The 20,588-nt window shown below is 48.7% G+C and overlaps 2 protein-coding genes across 8 annotated transcripts in view; one reads left to right on the forward strand and one right to left on the reverse strand.

Moving 5' to 3' along the window:
- Positions 1-909: 909 nt before the first annotated feature.
- Positions 910-8,733, reverse strand: stn1 (STN1 subunit of CST complex). Of its 5 annotated transcripts, none has more exons than XM_033034203.1 (10): positions 8,683-8,733; positions 7,937-8,105; positions 6,099-6,194; positions 5,384-5,455; positions 5,046-5,201; positions 4,614-4,731; positions 3,791-3,977; positions 3,119-3,241; positions 2,049-2,121; positions 910-1,280 (listed from the first exon to the last, which is right to left on the reverse strand). In XM_033034203.1, the coding sequence occupies exons 2-10, from the start codon at positions 8,073-8,075 to the stop codon at positions 1,123-1,125; spliced, it is 1,122 nt and encodes a 373-aa protein (XP_032890094.1). In that variant the 5' UTR covers positions 8,076-8,105; positions 8,683-8,733; the 3' UTR covers positions 910-1,122. The 5 variants fall into 5 exon arrangements, with proteins under 5 accessions (XP_032890094.1, XP_032890097.1, XP_032890093.1 ...); XM_033034206.1 differs by having other exon boundaries at positions 8,691-8,724; XM_033034202.1 differs by lacking the exon at positions 8,683-8,733 and adding an exon at positions 8,199-8,629.
- A 329-nt stretch (positions 8,734-9,062) lies between these two features.
- The window catches only part of slk (STE20 like kinase), a 66,375-nt gene continuing 54,849 nt past the window's right edge, over positions 9,063-20,588 (forward strand). For 2 of the 3 annotated variants that reach the window (XM_033034207.1, XM_033034208.1), the window contains exon 1: positions 9,063-9,704. In XM_033034207.1, the coding sequence (XP_032890098.1) occupies positions 9,555-9,704 (150 nt within the window). In that variant the 5' untranslated portion in view covers positions 9,063-9,554. The remainder of the gene's footprint in view (positions 9,705-20,588) is intronic. The other variant, XM_033034209.1, reaches the window with a different exon arrangement.

Raw genomic sequence — 20,588 nt, forward strand, 5'->3', positions numbered from 1 at the left:
GGGAGTATCCGGGGTGAGACTGGTCCTTGATTATGCTGGTACCTTGTCGAGGCAGCGTGAGGTGTGGATGGACCTTCAGTGGAAGGTACACAGATAGACAAGGTTTAGATGGAAAGTGGGTCAAATGGGACTGCCTTACATGGGGCATCCTGGAAGGTATGGACGAGTTGGACCGAAGAGCCTCTTTCCGTGCTGTACGACTATCCCTCCTGGGTGCCCCCCCGATGGCCCCAGCCACTGGAGCCGGACACAGCCTCCCGGAGCTACCACTTGTTGGGGAGGGCGTGAGGCGGCTGTGACTCCACCCAATGCCCTAACTAGCCGCTGTAGCGGCCCCCCCCCCCCCCCACCAGGTGTGGCAGATGCCCACGGACGCAGACACGGTTCCGATTGTCGGGTGACATGCGGCAGGAAGACAAGAGTTTTGCGGCAGGCGAGGGCAGCGTGCAGCGTTGGATCAGTGCCAGTACAGCGAGCCGGAGAGGGGCTGAAAGGCCTGCGATTGCCCGGTCAATACCCGAGGACACTCGAGCACACCCCGCATCACGGAGACCCAGGCCCAGCGGCGAGCATTTCCCTCCCTGCATGATACTGTGGGGGAGGGGGAGGGAACAGGGGGCTCAGTCTGCCCCTCCCATCTCAGCATTGGCCGTGGGATCGCACTGCGTAGATAGCCACCGCGTTCGCTCCACTTGGTATTAGTCACAAACATTAAATAATTCTACAGATACAAGGGGTTGCAGATGCTGGGATGCTGCGTAGAACCCCAAGTGCTGGAGTAGCTCAGAGGGTCAGGCAGTATATGCGGTGGATGGGGATAGGTGACATGTTGGGTGGGGACCCTTCTTCAATCATTCTGTGCCTTTACATTGCTTCGTAACACCTAATCTATCCAAGAGATGGCAATAATTAGGTAAAGTACTTGCAATAGTTTATTTTATAAATGGTGAATAAATCTAGTCAAAGCTCCAGTCCATTTCCTGGTGGTGGAAATTTGATGCCACCGTGTGATGAGAGCTACATCGTCACACACCTCTCCACATGCCGCAGGGCTCAGGGCCAGAGCCAACCTGGGTCAGTTCAGCAGTGTCCAGAGCAGGAGCTCTGGGTGTCCGAGTGCGGTCAGCAGGCTGTGTAGAATCTGTCCATCGTACTGACGATCTGGCTGCCACACTCCAGCATGTCCAGCAGCCTCTGGAGCGTGGCCTCGGTAACCCCCGCACCATAGCACTGCCGCACGCAGTTCAGAATGTGACGGAAAGGGCAGCCCCTCTCTATGTCTGCAGAGAAGAGAGAGGGAGAGGTATTAAACAGAGACACACTGGCGCTGACTGACGAGTGCGGAGCTGACACAATGAGAGCAGACCTGCCAGCATCTGACCCGACTCATCAACACTCACTCACTACCTATGTGTCCAGACCAAGGACAGGCAATTAATGGAATTTACAAATCACCAGTGTTGCAGTGCTAATTTTTTAGCTGCCGGAGCTGTCAAACATGGGCGTCATTTCAGGTTTCGCTGGGGGGTTTTGGGGTGGGGGGAGCAAGCGAGTCTCCCAAGAGGGTCAAACAAGATTATAGCCTATCAGTATCAGTACATCCAAATGTATAACTAATACAATAAATTATAAAACATATTGTACTCCATATAAATCCAGTGGAGACCAGAAAGACACTACGACTCTTTGGGCGACTATAGGTGACACGACCATACAAGTGACACCCTGGCGACATGTTGTGGGGTGAAGTCTGTATGGTCGTGAGTAGTCGCCCAAAGAATCATACCTTGTTCTGGTCGCCGCTGGATTTTCCACATGTTGAACATTTCCGGCGACCTGCAACGACCGATGACGGGAGCCGGCAGTCACCGAAAAAGTTGGGTAAGTGGGACATGCCCACAACTCACTGATGGCCCTCAACTGGGATAAGGTGTTTACACAAACTACATCCACTGCACAGTAGGTCAGATCTAGAGTCCATCCTGGACCCATGGAGAGACTCAACAAACAGACGCCCACCAAAGGTTCTGCCGGGGATAATCACTCACATTTTGGTTGTGTGCAGTCATCGCGGATGATTTCCAGCGCCACGTTATGTAGCTGCTTTTCCTCGTCAGTCACCTGCAGGGAATTGGTAAACAGACAGTTCCATGAGTGTAGTCCTAACTCTTCTCCACCTGAGATCAGGGTCTCGACCGGAACGTCACCCATTCCTTCTCTCCACAGATGCCACCTGACCCGCTGAGTTACACCAGCACTTTGTGTCTACCTTCAGCTTCAGTGGAGCTGACAGGTCAGGGCTTTACTCTTCATAGGATGGGGACGTTGTCCATGGTCAGGTCGGCCCTTGTTGTCCGCGACAAGGTTGTGGTGATGAGCCGCTGCCGTCCTCCCGGTAAAGGCACTCCCACAGTTATCGCGGGAACAATCCCCGGATGACAGGAAACGGTGAGACACTTCCAATTCTGGATGGCGTGTGACTTTGAAGGGAACCTGCAGTTGAGGTGACCTATTCCCATCTGGTGGTGGAGGTTGTATGGTTGGGAGGTGTGTTGGAGTCGCCTGGGTTTGGTAACTGCAGGGTCCAGCAGTGCCGAATGATCAGCAACTTTTTTTGGCATTAAGTTGCTAGAATCAGCATCAAATCCACACCTGGAAAAGGGCCCAACTCGCAATGATTGCAATCAGTGTGATTTTAGCAGTGGTCAGGGGTGAATCAGTAGTGGGTAAGTGTGTCTGTTTAGTGTTCAGCCATGAGCGAATGGCGGTGCGGGCTCGACGGACCTGGTGGTCTACTCTCGCACCTACTTTCTATGTTTCTATGTTTCTATGAAGGGGTCTAACCAACATGAGCCATGGTTCAAGGGCACGCCAAAGTCAACCAGTGATGGCAAGCAGACAATGGGATGTACCCATACCTGCAAACAGAGTCGTGATCAATGGTCACCCAGCAAGGCTCTGAGGGCCAGAGTCTACCTCATGTCATTTAACAATGGTCTGTAGTGGCGGAGTGAGATTATCACAAGCCCATTGATGCTGCATGAAAATGTAAGGAAAGGCTATGAGATAAGGGGGGGGGGGGGGAAGAGGGAGCAGGGCTGAAACTGGAGCCACCTACCAGGTATAACTCGTTGGGTCCAGTCACTTTCTGGAAAATGACCCCCTCCTCTTGTAGAGCGGAAACAGCCTCTTGAAAAGTCGCATGAATCTGCCTGGACACACAAGGCGAGCTGATGGGCTCCTTAAACAGAAAAACAAAGCAGGCCAGGAACTTTAACGGCACATAATATGGAACAGTACAGCGGAGGTCCAGCCCCTTCGACCCACAATGTACATGCCAAACATTATCTCAAGACCAACACATATCTGCCCGGACGCGATCCAAGTCCCTCCATTCCCTGTACATCCGTGTGCCTATGCAAAAGTCTCTTAAACACCACCATCGTATCTACCTCCACCACTAACCCTGCAGCGTGTTCCAGGCATCCACCAACCTCCATATGTAAAAAAAATACTTAACCTGCACATCTCCTTAAATTTTGCCCCTCTCATCTTAAAATGATGCCCTCTAGTTTTAACATTTCCACCCTGGGGAAAAACGGTAGCCGTGGCCTCCACATCCTTCGTGTAATGGGGACATGCCTGCAGTACTCTGCATGCAGCTAAACCAAGGTAGTGAGATGGCAGAAGACACCCCCTCACCCCGTGCAAACCTCACCGATGGTCCAGCCAACGTGTCCTCACCCAAGCAAGCCCCCTCCCCGCCCCTCTCATCACCTCACCGCTTTACCTGTGTGAGGGTCTCAGCTGGGCTGAGGGCAGAGTCCTGGTCGCACTGTCCCTCTCGGTCATGCCGAGCGATGCAGGACAACGAGTCGATGGTCTCCAGCTCTCGCTGGTAGAAGTTCTTCACTTGGTTCTGAGCCAGAAATTGTTTGATCTTGCTCTGCAGGGACAGGATGAGGGCCCCCTGTTCACTGCAGACGGGGAGATACAGGCAAGGATAGGGAGGTTAGAGAGTCAGAATTAAAGGACGTACCTTCAGAAAGGAGATGAGGAACAATTGATTTAGCTCGAGGATGGTGAATCTGTGGTATTAATTGCCATAGACAGCAGTGGAGGCCAGGTCATGGCATTTTTAAAGCGGTAATGACAGATTTTGATTAGTAAGGGCTATGGAGAGAAGGCAGGAGAATGGGGTTGAGAGCTAAAGATGGATCAGCCATGATTGAATGGCGGAGTAGACTTGACAGTATGAATGGCCTAATTCTGCTCCTATCACTTACGAACTTATGAAGTTTAGGACAAAGAGCAAGCAGATAAAAAACTGGCACGGTGATCGGGAAATAGCAGCAAGCTCACAGAGAGGAAAACCTCGTCTGTCCATCCCTCCACAGATGCTGCCCGGCCCACTGAGTTCCTCCAGCACCTTGGTGATGTCCGTACATACCCGTCCCGGCCTTGGCGTCTCTGCTTCCGCATTTTCTCCCCACCAGTTTCACCCCGCGTTCCCATTCCCTCTCCTCCCCGATCCCCCCCCCCCCCCCCCCCCCCACCCGCCCTCCTCCCCCACCCCCCCCCCCCCCCCACCCGCCCTCCTCCCCCACCCTTACTCTGCCTCGCATCCATCCTTTGGAATTCGAAACGTTTTATCGTAGAAGCTCCGGTAAAGGTGAGGGAGTTCCAGCATCCGTGAGATTTGTGCAGCGAACACAGGGTCGGACACCTTGACTGCAGGAGGGGTAGAGATGGCCACAGCGTGTGTTAGCCTGTGCTTGCTGAGGACCCCCCCTTGGGACATCTCCCTCCCCTCCCCAGCCAACACTCCCCCCCCCCTCTCCACCTGGAGATCCCTTCTCCCCTGGGCTCTACCTTCCCCAGGGGAACCCCCCTCCACCACCCCTCTGAGACATCCAGAGATTTGAGAGGTGATTTCCCAGCAGACTGACCCCCCCCCCCGGATCAGGGCCCGTTGCCCACCCCCCCCCCCCCCCCCCCCCCCCCCCAGTCACTGCCGTTCCCCCTCTCCCCAATAGCCCACTCACCCAGACTGATGCTGCTGACTTCTCGCTGCTCCCTGTACTCCCGCACACGACCCCGCACACGCACCACATCTCCCAGCTCCACCCGCCGCTTGTCCTCTTCCAGGCCGGCCAGCCGGCTCAGCTGCTGCCGCAGGTTCAGGCCTCCGGGGGGCGAGGCTGCAGGAGGAAGGGAAGGTTTGAGCGAGCGCAGGATCAGGCGGGTCCTGGGGACTCCTTCCTCCGGCCTCCCACCTGCCTAGCGGCCTGGACAAGACACGGGAGGGCCGGGCTTGTGGTAGTGGGGGGGGGGATCCCCCCCTTTCCCCGACCACCCTCACCTCCCCCCGAGACCGCCGTACCTGTTTTTGTGACTTGTGCTGGCATTTGCTTCTTCCAATACACACAGCTAATGACACCGGTCCCGTCATCCACTGTAAAGCACAGGGCGCAGCGGGGAGTGAGTGGGGGGAAAGAGGGTGGGTGAAACCATAGACAGCACCACGCACGCATTCATGCCCTGAACCCTTGCACTACGCAGAGCCACCAGTCTCTGCAATCAGCCAGGCTTTCAGTGCCCCCTTCTCTGCCGACCTTCCCCACTGACCTTCCCTCCCCTTTCCCCCTCCCTCTAACCTTCCCCAAACTGTAGAGAGTATCCAAGAGCATTTACAATCCAGATTCTAGAACTGGGAAGCGCTGAGGGGGGGGGGCAGGCCAGGAAGCGAGAGGGACAGGTCTCCAGAGTTCATTGTGGACTGGGGCTGAGACGAGAGGAGAAGAGAGCTCTGGCAGCAGTGTGGGTGAGGGATGCACTGAGACATTCATTCTCTGGTCCACTATAGGGACCGGCAGCATGTGAGGTGGGAAAGGGATGGACTACCTTTCTTCAGACACCCCTTTGATGTTCGGTCAGGAAGGTGGGAGTCTGAGCACTAGGACCATCTGGCCAGAACAGCACCCACCACACAAGGCAGTGTCCCAGTCACTGGCATCACACAGTCTCTCCTGAGGAATAATCAAGCTCCAAACTGCTGAGTCCAGAAATAAACACAGAACCTCTTTGGATACACCAACCTCCGAAAGCGTAAAACTTCTCCTTCTCCTGCCTCTGGACAACGGTGCCCAGGATGTCCACCCTGCTGATGGGATGCGTTCCGTAGAAAAATATTCCTGCGCAAAGGAAGCCAAGATTGTAAATTGTGCGTCAGATACTGGTGAGGCTGCACTGGGGCAGCACAGTGGCGCAGCGGTAGAGTTGCTGCCTTACAGCACCGGAGATGCATGTTCCATCTTCACTACGGGTGCTGTGCCTACAGAGTTTGTACGTTCTCCCTGTGACCTGCGTGGGCTTTCTCCAGGTGCTCCGGTTTCCTCCCACACTCCAAAGACGTGCAGGTTTGTAGGTTATTTAGCTTCTGTAAATTGTCCCAAATTTGTAGGATAGAATTAGTCTACGAGTTATTGTTCACCGGCGCAAACTTGGTGAGTCAAAGGGTCTGTTTCCACGCTATATCTCTAAACTAAACCAACCCCAACAACCAATGGGGCACAACAGACACAAGGAACGGCAGATACTAGAATCTTGAGCAAAAAACACAGTGCTGGGGGGACAAAGACAGAACGATGGCTGTGTTTGGTTGAAGGTATCAATTGGTGAAGATGGCATGGGTTGGAAATGTGAACTCCTGAAAACATTATGGCTTCGCCATTGGTGAGACGGCAGTGTGGAAGTAACACTGTCTAAGGATGGTGTTCCGGGGATTTTTCAGGTTGGACGCGGTGTGAATGTCCTCCAGCCTTGTGTAGAGTGATCTGTGGTCAGTCACAGTGATCTCTGGTATTTACCTGGATGAGGGTAAACATGTCACCAGTTTAAAGTTTATATAAAAGATAGACACAGTTCCGGCAGCATCTCTGGAGAGAAGGAATGGGTGGTGTTTTGGGTCAAGACCCTTCAGAGTTTATGAAATGCTTGAATCTGAGCAAAAAGCAAACTGCCAGAGGAACTCTGGGGGTCTGGTAGCATCTGTGGAGGGAGAGGGACGGCTGACTTTTCAGGTCAGGACGCTGCATCCGAAGGTTGATGAGATGCCACAGCTTGCAAACTGCCGGGGATGGGTTGTTGAAGCAGATACGTTAGTGGCATTTGGATAAGTATATGGATATACAGGGAATGGAAGGATATGGGTTATGTGCAGATGAATAAGTAATGGTCATGGCATCATGTTCGGCACAGACAAAGGGCATGTTCGTGTGCTGGACTGTTACATGTTCTAACCCTCAGTTATAATGGAACCACTGCAGTATTGGATCTCCACCAGCAGAGGGGCCCAGTGGGCAGCCATTGGCCAGTCAAACACCCAGAGCAGTGTCCAGAGACTTTGTCAGCCCGAAACAACAACTCTGGTCTCACTCCACAATTCGCCACATCTTCCACGTTATTTAAACCTAAAGTCCAATGGATAAGCCCCATTACAAAAAAAAGTCGGGCAGGTACATGGATAGTTAAGGTTTAGAGGGAAATGGGCCAAACGCAAACAGATGGGCAAGGTGTAGCTGGGCCAGGTGTAGATGGGCATTTTGGTCAGCATGGGCAAGTTGGACTGAAGGGCCTGTTTCTGTGCTATATGATGCCACGACACTCTATTTGCTCTATAGAGCATTTGGTCAGTGGAGAGGAGCCTTTACTCTGTTATAGAGTCAGAGAGTCATACAGCGTGAAATCAGGCCCTTGGGCCCAACTCATCCATGCCAACCAAGATGCCCCACCTTAGCTAGTCCCATTTGCCTGCATCCTCCAAACCTCTCCTACCCACGTACCTGTCCAAGTTTCTTTTCAATGTTATTAAGCTTTTCCGACTTGTTCTGGAGCCTAGCTGCCACCTATTCAAACGGTGAATGCATGGACTGACCTGGAACATGCAGAGAGTTCTTGAGTTGAAGGATGTCCTGGATGTAGAGTTTAGCAAACACTCCATGAACTGGATCCAACCCCCACAGCACGGACGGCAACGGGTCTTCTGCACTCTGCCTGTCACTTTGTGCCATCATACCCTCAGTCACCTCCACATCACCAGTGATCTGTCAGGGGAAAGCAGATGTTCCTGCCGCTGAAATATAAAACTGAGGGAGTTGCAAAAATCACTCAATGCCGAATGCAGTCCACTTATTCACCATTCCAGCTGCAGCTCTATGCCGGGAAATGAACACAAATTGCAGTGAGACAAGCAAACAAAGCCCCAGCGTCCTCAGAGACTGCAGTAATTCAGTAGGAAAGAACGGCAGATGCTGAATTACACGCGGGTTACTTGCTTATTGAATAATTGAATCCCGTTGCATTTTACCTACAGTAATGCAGTACATCTGCAATGACTCTACCAGCTTTCAACGTTGTACCCACACAGCTTGCTTTGGGCAACAGCAAAGATTCTATAGCAAGCTTTAGGATCTTTGGGCAACAGCTCTTCCCAAGTAATTGCAGAGTTGCGGAAGTAACCCACTACATCACACACACACACACCAAACTTCCCACCATTGAATCCATCTATTCCACACTGATATAAAGAGGTTGCTGCTCACAGAGCCTGAGGCCTCCCTCCCTCCCCCCCTCCTCACCCACTCCCTCACTCACTCACCCACTCCCCCCCTCCTCACCCACTCCCTCACCCGCCACTCGATTGCCGCCTCCTGGTGGGCGGTGCGGTCCTCCGGCGCCGCGGCCACTCATTGGTGGATGCTGGTGACGCCAGAGGCGGGGCCAGTGGGCGGGACAGTGTCAGCGCTCACGCCGATTGACTAACCCGGGTGTCAATCAGACGCGGGGAGCGGACTGGGCGGGTCATGGGAAGAGCCCCGCGCTGATTGGCGGATGTGTGGGGCGTCGGCAAGGGGCGGGGCAGGTACAAGCGGCCGCGGTGATTGGTTGAAGCGGGTGTCGCCCAAGGACGGGGGCAAGTAGAGGACGCGCTGATTGGCTGACGTGAGTGTCACTCACCGGCGTGCGCGCGCACCCACCCACCCATCCATCCATCCATCCAGCGGAGTGACGGTTGCTGCTCCCGTGACGCGAACGAGCCCGCGATCCCGTCACCGCAACCGGAGGCCGCGCCTGGCAGCAGAGGCCGAGGCAGCCGGGCCCACGTAACCCGGCCAAGCAGAGCAGAGACAGGCTTCACGGTCTGTGTGAAGATCCATCCGTGAGCCGGTATTTCAGGCTGGAATTTGCAAGGGCTAAGCGGAAAGGGCGTGGACTAACGGGACTGTCTGGAGTGAGCGGGAGTAATCCGGAGTTAAAATGCTCACCGGGTGCGACCTGGAGAGAAGTGTCGCATGAAGCGGGCTGTCTGCAGTCGAGCTCAGGGTTGGGACAAGTCTGCAACGAGGCGCCGCTGGTGAAACGGTGTGAAGCGTGAAGCGAAGTGATCCGGAGCAGCAACTGGAGACTGCAGCCTCCTGCATAACAGTATCTGGAGCGGTGTCCAGAGCTGGTCCATTTAAGTGTTCTCATCGGATACTTGGGAAGCCATAAACATGTCTTTCTTTAACTTTCGGAAGATATTCAAGATTGGCGGAGAGAAAAAAAGGAAACAGTTCGAGCATGTGAAGAATGACGTGAACCCGGAGGAGATCTGGGACATCATCGGAGAGCTGGGTGATGGGGCGTTCGGCAAGGTGTTCAAGGTGAGGAGGCATGGCTGGTGATAAGTTTACGAAGCTATCAGCTATTTCCCCATAACCAGACAGCTCTAATTTTCTTTCCAGAAAAAAAATCTGCTTATTGTTGAAAGGTGACGGGGTGCAATCATTTACAAAATGGTTATAGGAAGCCATCAACGTTGGATTTAATAAATAGTTTATGTAACTAAATGTGATCGGTCCTTGTGATGAAGAACAAAGTTCATTGTATGCAAATGACAGAGTGTTGGAGAATTTAGTTGGTCGGGTGAATGGTCAGACAACGTTTTGGGTCAGGACCGTTTTCTTGTGCCTTCATTAGGTAGAAAAATCCTGATTTGAAACATTGCCTGTCCATTCCCTCCATGGATAATTCCAGATCTGCTGAGCTCCTCCAGCGTTTTGTGTTTTCCTCAAGATTTCAGCCTCTGCAGGATGAGGGTGTGGGTGATGAGTTTTTTGGACAGTTAGTTTCTCTTTTCAGTCCTCCCCAGTTATATATATGTTAGTGGGCTGAGACAATACTAACATAGGATCCCGGCTCAACTATATAAAACAATGAGAAACGTAGGAAGCTATTTTTCCCCTGAATGGAAATATCAAATACTAGCGGGCATAGGTTTAGGGTGAGAGGAGAAGGTTTAAAGGGGTTTTACGAGGCAAGTTGCATAGGGTGGGTGCCTTGAACGTGTTGCCAGATATAGTGGTGAAATCAGACATAATCAGATTTCTAAGAGGCATTTGGACGGGTTGGTGAAATTAGTTTAATTTGCCATTATGGTTGGCACGGACATTGTTGGCCAATGGGGCTGTTCCTGCAATGTACTGTTCTATGATTAGAGTGGGTGTATTAAAAAGAGCCAATGTTTTTTTTGAGATGGGTCCAAATTGTCTAATGAAAATTTTCTGGAAGAAATACTGCACGTTGATGTAAATTTAGCACATTGATTATATGAATTTTTAGAAATTATCTGAGAATTGGGGATGAAATTAAGAGAATGTGACGGCAGTGATTAGTACTGATTTCCCAGAGAATGGGGGAGTGTTGGATTTAGTTTTCCAGTGTCTGGTTTTACTCCCCAGTATCAGAACAGGAGGTAAATTGACCACTGCAAGCTAACCCCAATATACAGGTGTTGGCTAGAATCTGGGGCAGTTGATGAGAATGTATGGAGAATGAGAAAATGGCATTCATGGAGGATTAGTACAAATGAGTTGTCAATGATTGGTGCTGAAATGCCTGCTTCCATGCTGTATCTTTCTCTGATGCTCTGACTGTGATTTTGTCCATAAATTAGCAGTCCGGTATAAGAGCCTCAATACACAATCTGAAGAAACCGGTTTGTAACCTGACTAGCAAAATAAATTGTCAGGATGACAGAAGTAGCCACGAGACAGGAGAGAAGTATCCACAGAAAATTTGTATTGGTTTATTCTGACCTGCCCCCTGTGTGTCGTATGTGGTATATGAGTAGGGAGGAACTGCAGATGCTGGTGTAAACCGAAGACAGACACTAAAAGCTGGAGTAAATCAGCAAGTTAGACAGCATCTCTGGAGAAAAGGAATAAGTGACGTTTCTGGTTGAGACTTCTTCGGACTTGGAGTCGGGGAAGGGGAAACGAGAGATGTAGATAGTGATATAGACGGTGAAAAAAACAAAAGACTGGAGGAAAGCTCTTGGGTCAGGCAGTAAACGTGGAGGGAATGGACAGACGATGTCTGAGGAACGGTCCCAACCCAAAGCATTGTCTGTCCATTCCCTCCACAGATGCTGCCTGACCTGCTGAGTTCCTCCACTCTTTTGTTTGTTGCCCAAACAGCAAATATCTGACTGCCTCTCTGCCATAATAGGTCGGGAACTCAATAAATGGAGCATAAATATGTGATGAATGTAATTGCAAAGTTGTCTGCATCTGTACTGACAATTCCGATGGCTCCTCACAGGCAATTAGAGACAATTGAAGGAGGAAGTTAAATAGTTGGATGTTAAGTCCTCTTTCTGAAAGATGGTCAATAGCTTCCGTTGTGGTTACACACTTGACAGATAAAGGAAGGTCTAGCAATGAAGTGGAATACAAGCCGATGGAAGTGAAATCAGTCTTGGAGCTCCACTGTAAGCAGCGAGATGCAGCACCCGACTCTCCAATTTACACTGCATTGCTGATTTCTGTTCTTGCTAAAATTGCAAAATTTGTAGAACTTGAGAACAGGATATATTTATCCAACTGTACACACTGATATATAGAATTGACAGGGTGACCTGCGCTCCATGGTAAAGGGCTGACAGACTGGCTATTTAAAGATGTGCCAAGTACAATGGCTACAAGATTAGGATTAGTTCCAGTGTGCTCCATGCAGGTGTTCTCTTGAACAGGTGGAGATTAGAAGATAGATTTCAGACCATTCATCTAAATTGTCAAGTGTCACCATAGATAGTCATACACTGTGGAAACAGACACTTCAGCCCAACTTGCCCACACTGACCAACATGTCCCATCTATACTAGTCCACCCCGTGCCTGCGTTTGTCCCATATCCCTCTAAACCTGTCCTATCCATGTACCTGTCTGAATGTTTCTTGAACATTGCGGTTGTACTTGCCTCCATACCTCTTCCGGCAGCTTGTTCCATACCCTCAACAGCTTTGTGTGGTAACAGTTACCCCTCAGATTCCTATTAAATCTTTCTCCCCCCTCACCTTAAACCTAAGTCGCCTGGTTCTCGATCCCCCTGCTCTAGGCAAGAAACTCTGTGCTCCAAGGAATAGATTCCTAGCCTCTCAACCCCTCCCTATAGCTCAGGCCCTCGGGTCCTGGCAACATCCTCGTAAATCTTCTCTGCGCCTTTTCCAGTTTGACAACACAAGTGTTTAAATGTCGTTTGCAGCAACAACAGAACAATGAAATTCTTACTTGCAGTTTTACAGGCCTGTAAACGCAATTACATAGTTATATAATCATTAATATTGCAATAAATTAATGACCTTATTGCCAAATAACTAAATATAAAAATACCCAAAGACTTGGCCTGCACAGCCATCTGTGGCAAGAATTCCACATATTCACCACCCTCCGGCTAAGGAAATTCTTCCTCATCTCTCTTCGTAAAGTGCATCTTTTTGATCTGAGGCTGTGCACTCTGGTCCTGGACTCTCTCATTCCCCTCCCACCCCACCCCCTCTGCCCACACCCTGCTAAATTCCAGCGAGCACAGGCCCAGAGCCATCAAACGTTCCTCATATGTTAACTCAATAATCCCTGGGATCATTCTTGTAAACCTCCTCTGGACTGTCTCCAATGCCAGCACATCCTTCCTCGGATATGGGGCCCCAAAACTGCTCGTGTTGGGGGGGGGGGGAAAAGGCATCAGGCTTTTGGCATGATTTACAGGGGACAAAGGCTTTGATGTGTCAGCAGGTCGATCACTTACAGCACGATTCCCAGCCTGTGACCTGTTCTTGTAGGTCACAGGATTGTGTGGCTGGACAATTTGACTTTCTGATCCTATGGAAGTTGAGTCTTCAGTGATGGCCATGCCACTGGATATAAAAGGATGTTGTTGAGTCTCTTCCATTTGAGGCGAGCATTGTTCAGTAACTGCCAATTCGTGCCTGTGGTCTGGGTCCTGCTCCATGCAGGCAATGGGTCACTGGGATTAATGTAAGGCCTGGTAGATTTGGAGGAGGTCTGATGAAGAATCTTTTAACCTACAGATGCTTGAGATCTGGGGTGCACGCATGAGCGATGATGGAGGGGATTTAAGATGAGCGCTGTTCGTGCTGGGACAGAGAGGTCCATGGACAGAGTGCTGGCAAATAATAGACACAAGTAGTTGATGCCTGACCCAGGCAGTGGGGTCAGGGTCTGTTTCCTTGCAGTGTGATGCTTTGATTCGATGAACGTATCTGTCAGAGAGCTGTGACAAAACATGTGCTGGTTTGCCTTTCCAAAGTATTTTTAACATTTTACTGCTGCTGAACCAGTTAGGCTCTGACTGCTGGCTATCTCAGAGTTTGACTCGCTTTAACTCTGCAGATGTTACACGTGGATTCCTACTGTTCACTCACAAGTGCCAAAGAAAAGTGGGTTCACATCCTGGTGCTTGGTATCTCTCCTCTTCTGCAGCTTTCAACTCAAATTTCACTGTACCTTAATTGGTACATGTGACAATTAAATTGAATGTTAAATCTTTTATCAACGGGCCACATTGTAATGAATGTGGGTGACAGGGAAACTGTTGGCAGTTCCCATCGGCGCACCATGCACATTGAATGGAGAGATATTCCTGTGATGATTAAGTGCGTGTTCGCTTTTTATAGGAGTCTGCAGCAATGTAGAATCCATCAATGAATATAAGCAGCTTGTTCCATTGGGAGTTTGATCTGTGGGAGCTCTGAGTGAATATCTGGTGGAGTTTCTGAAGTGTGTAATCCAGGTTATCTGAGGTTTTCTTGTGGTGCATTTATTGGATTTGTGATATTAATAACATTGCTCGAAACTGCACAAAGTGTTTCACTTACAGCCAAGTTCCCCCTGAATCGAGAGGTCTGAGCTTGCTGTTGCAGCCTGGGCATTGGGCTTGGATCCATTCTTCCCACGGTCCCTACTGACCACGTGGTCACACTCTGTCCACTTGGGACCTGTGTCACAAACTCGGCACTTGCCCACCAATCTGCATGTTGTGCTGACCTTGCATGATTCAATCTGCACTGAAGTCAAGGTGTCTTTGCACAACGCAGTCACAGTCCGTGTCCAAGCGTATGGCAGGTCTCAGTTTGGCTTGGAGCCTGCAGTCGTATAGAAGGCTGTACTGTCTGTGGATTAGGGACTGTTTGAATCAGTGCCAAGAATGTGGTGAAGGTATTTTGAGCTGAGGGGTGGACTCTATCAGGAACCCTTCTACCTTTTAGAGCAGTAAGAAGTTGGCGAAACATTTAAAATTTGTAATATTTTAGTTCGGTGTGAGATTTCTGCTGACAAGGTTCCTTGCTGTTCAGTTCACACAACGTAACCAGGGACTGAGTGTATGAGGCTGTGTGTCTGTGCCAGAGGCTGTGCTTGCAGCTTGACTGTGTGGTAGTTATTCCCATTGAAGCACAACAGTTAGTTGGAAGCTGGCCAGTGCTTGAGACTTAGTCTAATCTTCTGGCAGAGTCTGGAACCCTTTCAATCCAAAGCTCTTTTGAACAATACAATGGAACAATAAATCCTTCAACAAAAGAAGCCGGACAGTTGCTTTTATTTCTCTAGGTTTCCGTTCATTTAAATATCATTCCACTAACTTTGTAAGCATGATTTTAGGATATCTTTTATTAGATAAGCCAACTGTTGAATCTGCTAAGCTGTTCTCAGTAATGTAGTATCTGGTAACTGATAGAGGAGCCACTGTGATGCCCAATCCAGATGTTTCTCACAGCTGCCATGCTCACTAACTGGACAAAAACCCAACTGGGAAAGGGGAAGGTTTATCACTGTTGGCACCTCACTCTCGGTCCACCATTTGCTTCTGGCGGCTATTTGGGGGTGAAGCGTTCGGATTGAGGTTTGTTATTTTCACGTGTACCAGGATACAGTCCAAAGCTTTGATTTGCATGCTATTCCCCACATCAGATATATAATATATAGTTTACATGGTACAATCAGTTCAAACTCAAGTACAATAGCTAGAGCAGAGAGGAAGAGGGGAAGATAGAGTGCTAGCTTGGGGGAAGGTACAGAGTGCTGTGACACGTGACCCGCTGGGGTTGTACTCAGAATGAATAAATAATCCGGATGAAATGGATGCGTGAATAGTTGCATAAAAAGACAAATGGACCTTTATAAGAGTACCCAATCACAACTTCGGGGCACCCACAGTATTTCTGCCTAATTCATTATCTTGTGTTCCCATCTTTTGTGGAAGCAGGTGCAGCAGAATTAGTGAGATTAAAAAGCTCTTTAATTAATTTGAATAAGGTTATTAATGAGTATTGTTTGCTCGTGTTCGGAGCTGAAACTCTGCGTCAACCGCATCAAAGAATCTTTCACATCCACATTTATAAGTGGATGGAGGCCTGTTTAATCTTTTGCCTGTAAATGCTTTTTTAAATATTCATTCAGATTCAGAAATGCAGTATTAATTCAGATTTTCCTATTGAGCTACTTACAGTGATGACTTTTACTTAGCCCATTTAAAATCCAAGATAGGAAAGTTGTCATGCGAGGCTGACACACATGTTGTGCTTTTGTCACTGTTTCTTCTGTACATATGGTATTTTCCTTCACTTATAGTTTGTCATAGAGTCACACAACAAAAAACAGGCCCACCTTATCCCTACTGACCAAGTTGACATACTGTGGTGATCCCATTTGCCAGTATCCTATCCATATCCGTCTAAAATTCTTTTGAAATTCATATTTGCATCTGCTTCTATAGCTTCCTCTGGCAGCTTATTCCAGATACGGACTATTCTCTGAGTGGAAAAAGTTCAGTCTCTCAATGGAAAGAAAACAAAGGATGATTTTAATTGCAGTTGGACAACAGAGTTATTATAAAAGTGGCGCAAAGCTCCAAACCACCGAGGTGGACAAGGATAACATGTGAGATCACCAGCACCGGCAGCTTCTCTTGCAGTTGATACACTATCTTGGGCAGAAACCCTATTGCCATTCCTTGGTTACAATGCTGGGACTCCTCCCCCCCCTCCCCCCCCCAGCACCATGGGACCAACCTCACCAGATGCAGTGCAACACCTCCGCATCTGCAGATCAGGTAGGGATGCGCATTAAATGTCAACGAGTCCTGCATCCCGAGGGGAGAAGAGGGAAGAAAATGTGATCAAGGCCTCCTCAAGTTTCTGCAAATGTCAGCAATCAAATGCAGTTCCTGGTTTTATCGCCATATTCTCCATTTCCCTTTTTGGGGTAAATGTGGCAGCCATGTAGTTCGGTATTCTTCGTATTCGCAGCCCAGGCTGCGTTTGATTTCCAGTGAAGTACAGGCTCACTTCCAGTGTCTGCGGATATTGTCTGCCTGCAGTGTGCTGAGTAATGGAGAGCTCTGCGGGAAAGAGCCATTCATCAAAGATACAAGCCAGTTATTGGAAATGGCTTCTGCTGAAGGCAGCAAGGGAAGTTTGCCGCAGAGTCTGGCTGCCCATCAGATGTATTTGTGTAGAGTCTGTTGAGTGGGAGGAAGGGCATCTTACCCTACTACTTCCTGAAGTACTTCAGCTTTACAAGGACGGAGAAAATGTCATTCTGGGACGGGGAACCGTGCAATTTCCTGTATTTAATGTTAGAGCGGTTCTTATAATATACATTAGGGAGGGGATTCCTGTCTCCAGGCACAGTTCATTATAAACATACGTTGTACACAGAGAAAATAAGTGAAACTTAAAAGGGCCGAGTAAGGTTAAAGGCTTTTCACATGGAAAATAAATGTTAGGGAGATTTTAAGGGAATGAGAAATCAATCATTTTGCACGTCCCGTGAATCTCTTTATGGGGCATATTCACAATTATAGAATTGGCGTCATATGTTACTGCACAGGAACAGACCCTTCAGCCCAACATATCCATGCCCACCATGATGCCCCACCTAATCTCGTCCCATTTTCCTGCATTCAACCTATATCACTCTGAACTTGCATCTTGTCAATTGCCTTTTAATATTATTTTACCTGCATCAAACACATCCTCTGGCAGCTCATTCCATATACCCACCAACCTCTGTATGAACACATTGCCCCTCAGGTCCCCATTAGATTTTCCCCTCTCACTGTAAAACTATGCCCACCCAGCTCTTGATTGTTATAGCATAGAAGGGCATTCGGCCCATCAGGCCCATGCCAGCAGTCACTGTAGATATCCACTGATCCACAATGCATGTACTAATCTTGTTCAAGACTATGTTCCAAGATAATGAGCTGCAGGAAGTTCTAGCAGCATCCATTGTGCTTCTGCAGTGCCTGCAGGTTTGTAGAGTTGTTAGGGCTGTAATCATGACTAAACTTTGATACGGTTTGAATCCTGGTGAACGTACGGTGTTGTGGACCGACCTCGGGGCATCTTACACACATTCTAAAAATGGTCTTAACTGCAAGAGTGACATTTTTGTTCAGCAATGTGCAGCTTAATGCGTATGCAATCTGTTGTCCTCATCATATTCTGTATCTAAAGGCACATTGTTCAGTTGTGAAGAATTGGCAGCACCCACAGGAGCTGTCAACGGAACAATGACATTCTTACCTGTTGCAGATTACCAGACCCGTAAACGCAAAAACACACAGATAAATATCAAATAATCAATATTCCAATAAATGATTATCTAATACTAGGTATATATAATAGTGTGTGGTCAGTAGTGTAACTAAAGCCACAGTGCATGGAAGATCACCGTTGCTGAGGTTAGTGTTGTCCACTGTTCAAGAGCCTGATGGTTCTTGGGAAGAAGCTGTTCTTGAACCTGAAGGTCACGGTTTTCAGGCTCCTGTAACTTCTTCCCGATGGTAGCAGCGAGATGAGAGCGTGGCCAGGGTGGTGTGGGTCTTTGATCTTTGCTGTATTTTTGAGGTTGTGCCTCCTGAGGATCCCTTCAATGGTGAGGAGGCCAGTACCCGTGATGGAGCGGGCAGTGTCCACCACTCTCTGAAGCCTCCTTCGTTCCTGAGCATTCGAGACACCAAACCAGCTGTAATGCAACCACTCAATATGCTCTCTACAGTACACCTGATGCCCGTCGGGAAAAGAAGAGCTAATTCTGCAGCTGTTGAAAATCTGGAATAAAAACTATCACGAGAGGTGATGTTGTCAGCCCCCCTGCATGCTGCCCAATGTTCCCAGCATTCTGTTGTTCAAGGAAAGAACACTGTATATAAACATTGTATATCAATGGAAACATTTGAAAAGTCTAAAGACTTGTTGGAATTTCAAGTGTTCATCTGTTATCAGGCTCCACTTGAAAACATGTTTCTTTTAACATGCCAGCTAACAGTACATTGTATTCTACTGTTTATTTTTGTCCAATGAACTGAGACACAGTGAAAATCTTTTGTTTGCATGCTATCCTATCAAATAATATCATACTGCACATGAATATAATCAAGTCACCAGGTAGATGCAGTGTTATGCGTTAAAGCATTATGGAGAGAGTGCGGCTAAAAATAGTACAACTAAAGCAAAAAGCTGCTGCCTCGCATCGCAAGAGACCAGGGTTCGATCTTGACCTTAGATGCTGTCCGTGTGGAGTTTCCTCCGGGTGCTCCATTCTTTGTGTGACCACGTGGGTTTCCTCCGGGTGCTCCGGTTTCCTCCCACATCCTAAAGATGTGTGGGTTTATAGGTTAATTGGCCTCTGTAAATTGTCCCAAGTGTGTAGGGAGTGGGTATGAAAGTGGGGTAACATAGAACTGGTGTATTGTTAATTAATACACTTAATATTGTTTATGCATGTGTTAGTTTATTGCGGACTGCAGTATTTTGACCTCGGCTCTCCCAGCAGCTGTTCTGGGTGATTCTGTTTTGTTGAAAGAAATGAGAATTGACAGAATGAGCAGAACCCACGGGATAATATCTTGATTCCACAACCCTGGGAAAAAGATTCTGTGCATTCGCCCTATTAATCCGCTCATGACGATAATATCACCTTTCATTCGAAGTTGGTGCATGAGCTTAAACCATACAGATACACAGATACAGGAATATGCATCACATCAATGTCATAGGTGAGCCCACACCTACAGTAACCGTGTATGCTATTGGTTTTCTTATTGAAGGTAAAATGTTAATACTTGCCAGTAGCTCAGAGAAATGTTAGTAGACTAATTACTAGAATGGGTAACGTCTCATGGGGAAAGCTTGGGCAGGCTGGGCTTGTTTCCAAGGGAGTTTAGAAGACACAGAGGGGACTTGAATTGAATTGAATACTTTATTGTCACATACGACAAATCACAGTGAAATTCTTTGCTTGAATACCCAAGGTATGCAAATAGTCTCCCATTAAGGCAGCTTACAAAGTTACAAATGACACCCCCCCCCCCCCCCCCCCCGTGCCAGTACCCCCTCCCTCACAGCGTGTGCCCCCCCCCCCCATTGATCTTACCTCCCCTCACGGCGGTCCCTCCATGCCGGGTCTCCGTTGCTCTTCACCCTCCCTCACGGCTCCCCCCCCCCCCCCCCCATGCCAGTTCCTCCTCTGTTCTTTGATTGAAACGTGTGGGCAGGTGGATTTGGGACATTTGTTCCTTATTCAGCAAGAGAGTGAATGGTTGCAGTTGGTTAAAGTTGCAGTCAGATCAGTTCACACTTAAAGCAGCAGCCGGAGGGACCGAGCGGCCTACTCTCGCTCTAATTTGTACGATTACGTATCTAAAATGTTGGAGCAGTGGAACCTTGTTTTGCTGATGCAGGGGAAGGGGTGAAGATTTAGTTTCAAAAGATAATGCTACATTTCTCGCTCTAGGGCTTGCTGCAAGCCCTTCTGTAAGCACCGCCCAAGAGTGCGGTGCTTTAACTAATGGACGTGTGAGATTCCTGGAAATGAACACACACCCACACTATTTTGCACAGTTAACACCAAGCTGGGGTTACGTTACCAGGACTGATATTGGAGGGGCCGGAAATAAACTAACTAATTCTGTACATATTTTTCCAATTTGTTGAGTTCACTTCACACCCATTGAACACCTACAGCCAATTGCGACAACCAGCTTTCAGTTTCTTCGCTGACAGCGTGTGAGAATTGGGCACATACATGGTGTGCATGGTCAGAGTCAGAATGGCAGCACTGCAGCAAGCCCTTTGACCCACAATGTCCATGCAGACTTCTCTGCCCATATATGCTCATCCCACTCTCCTACAGTAGAACCATGTCTACTCCGCCTGGACCTACCTGATCGCCTGGTGGATAAACA

The sequence above is a fragment of the Amblyraja radiata genome, chromosome 15, assembly GCF_010909765.2.
Source record: "Amblyraja radiata isolate CabotCenter1 chromosome 15, sAmbRad1.1.pri, whole genome shotgun sequence".
Classification (NCBI taxonomy): domain Eukaryota; kingdom Metazoa; phylum Chordata; class Chondrichthyes; order Rajiformes; family Rajidae; genus Amblyraja; species Amblyraja radiata.

Excerpts from the sequence above, each read along its gene's own strand:
- stn1 (XM_033034202.1), bottom strand. Across the intron at positions 5,202-5,383 it reads AGCACAAGTCACAAAAACAG|CCTCGCCCCCCGGAGGCCTG; the intron begins GTACGGCGGTCT and ends TTCCTCCTGCAG. Across the intron at positions 1,281-2,048 it reads TGACTGCACACAACCAAAAT|ACATAGAGAGGGGCTGCCCT; the intron begins GTGAGTGATTAT and ends TCTTCTCTGCAG.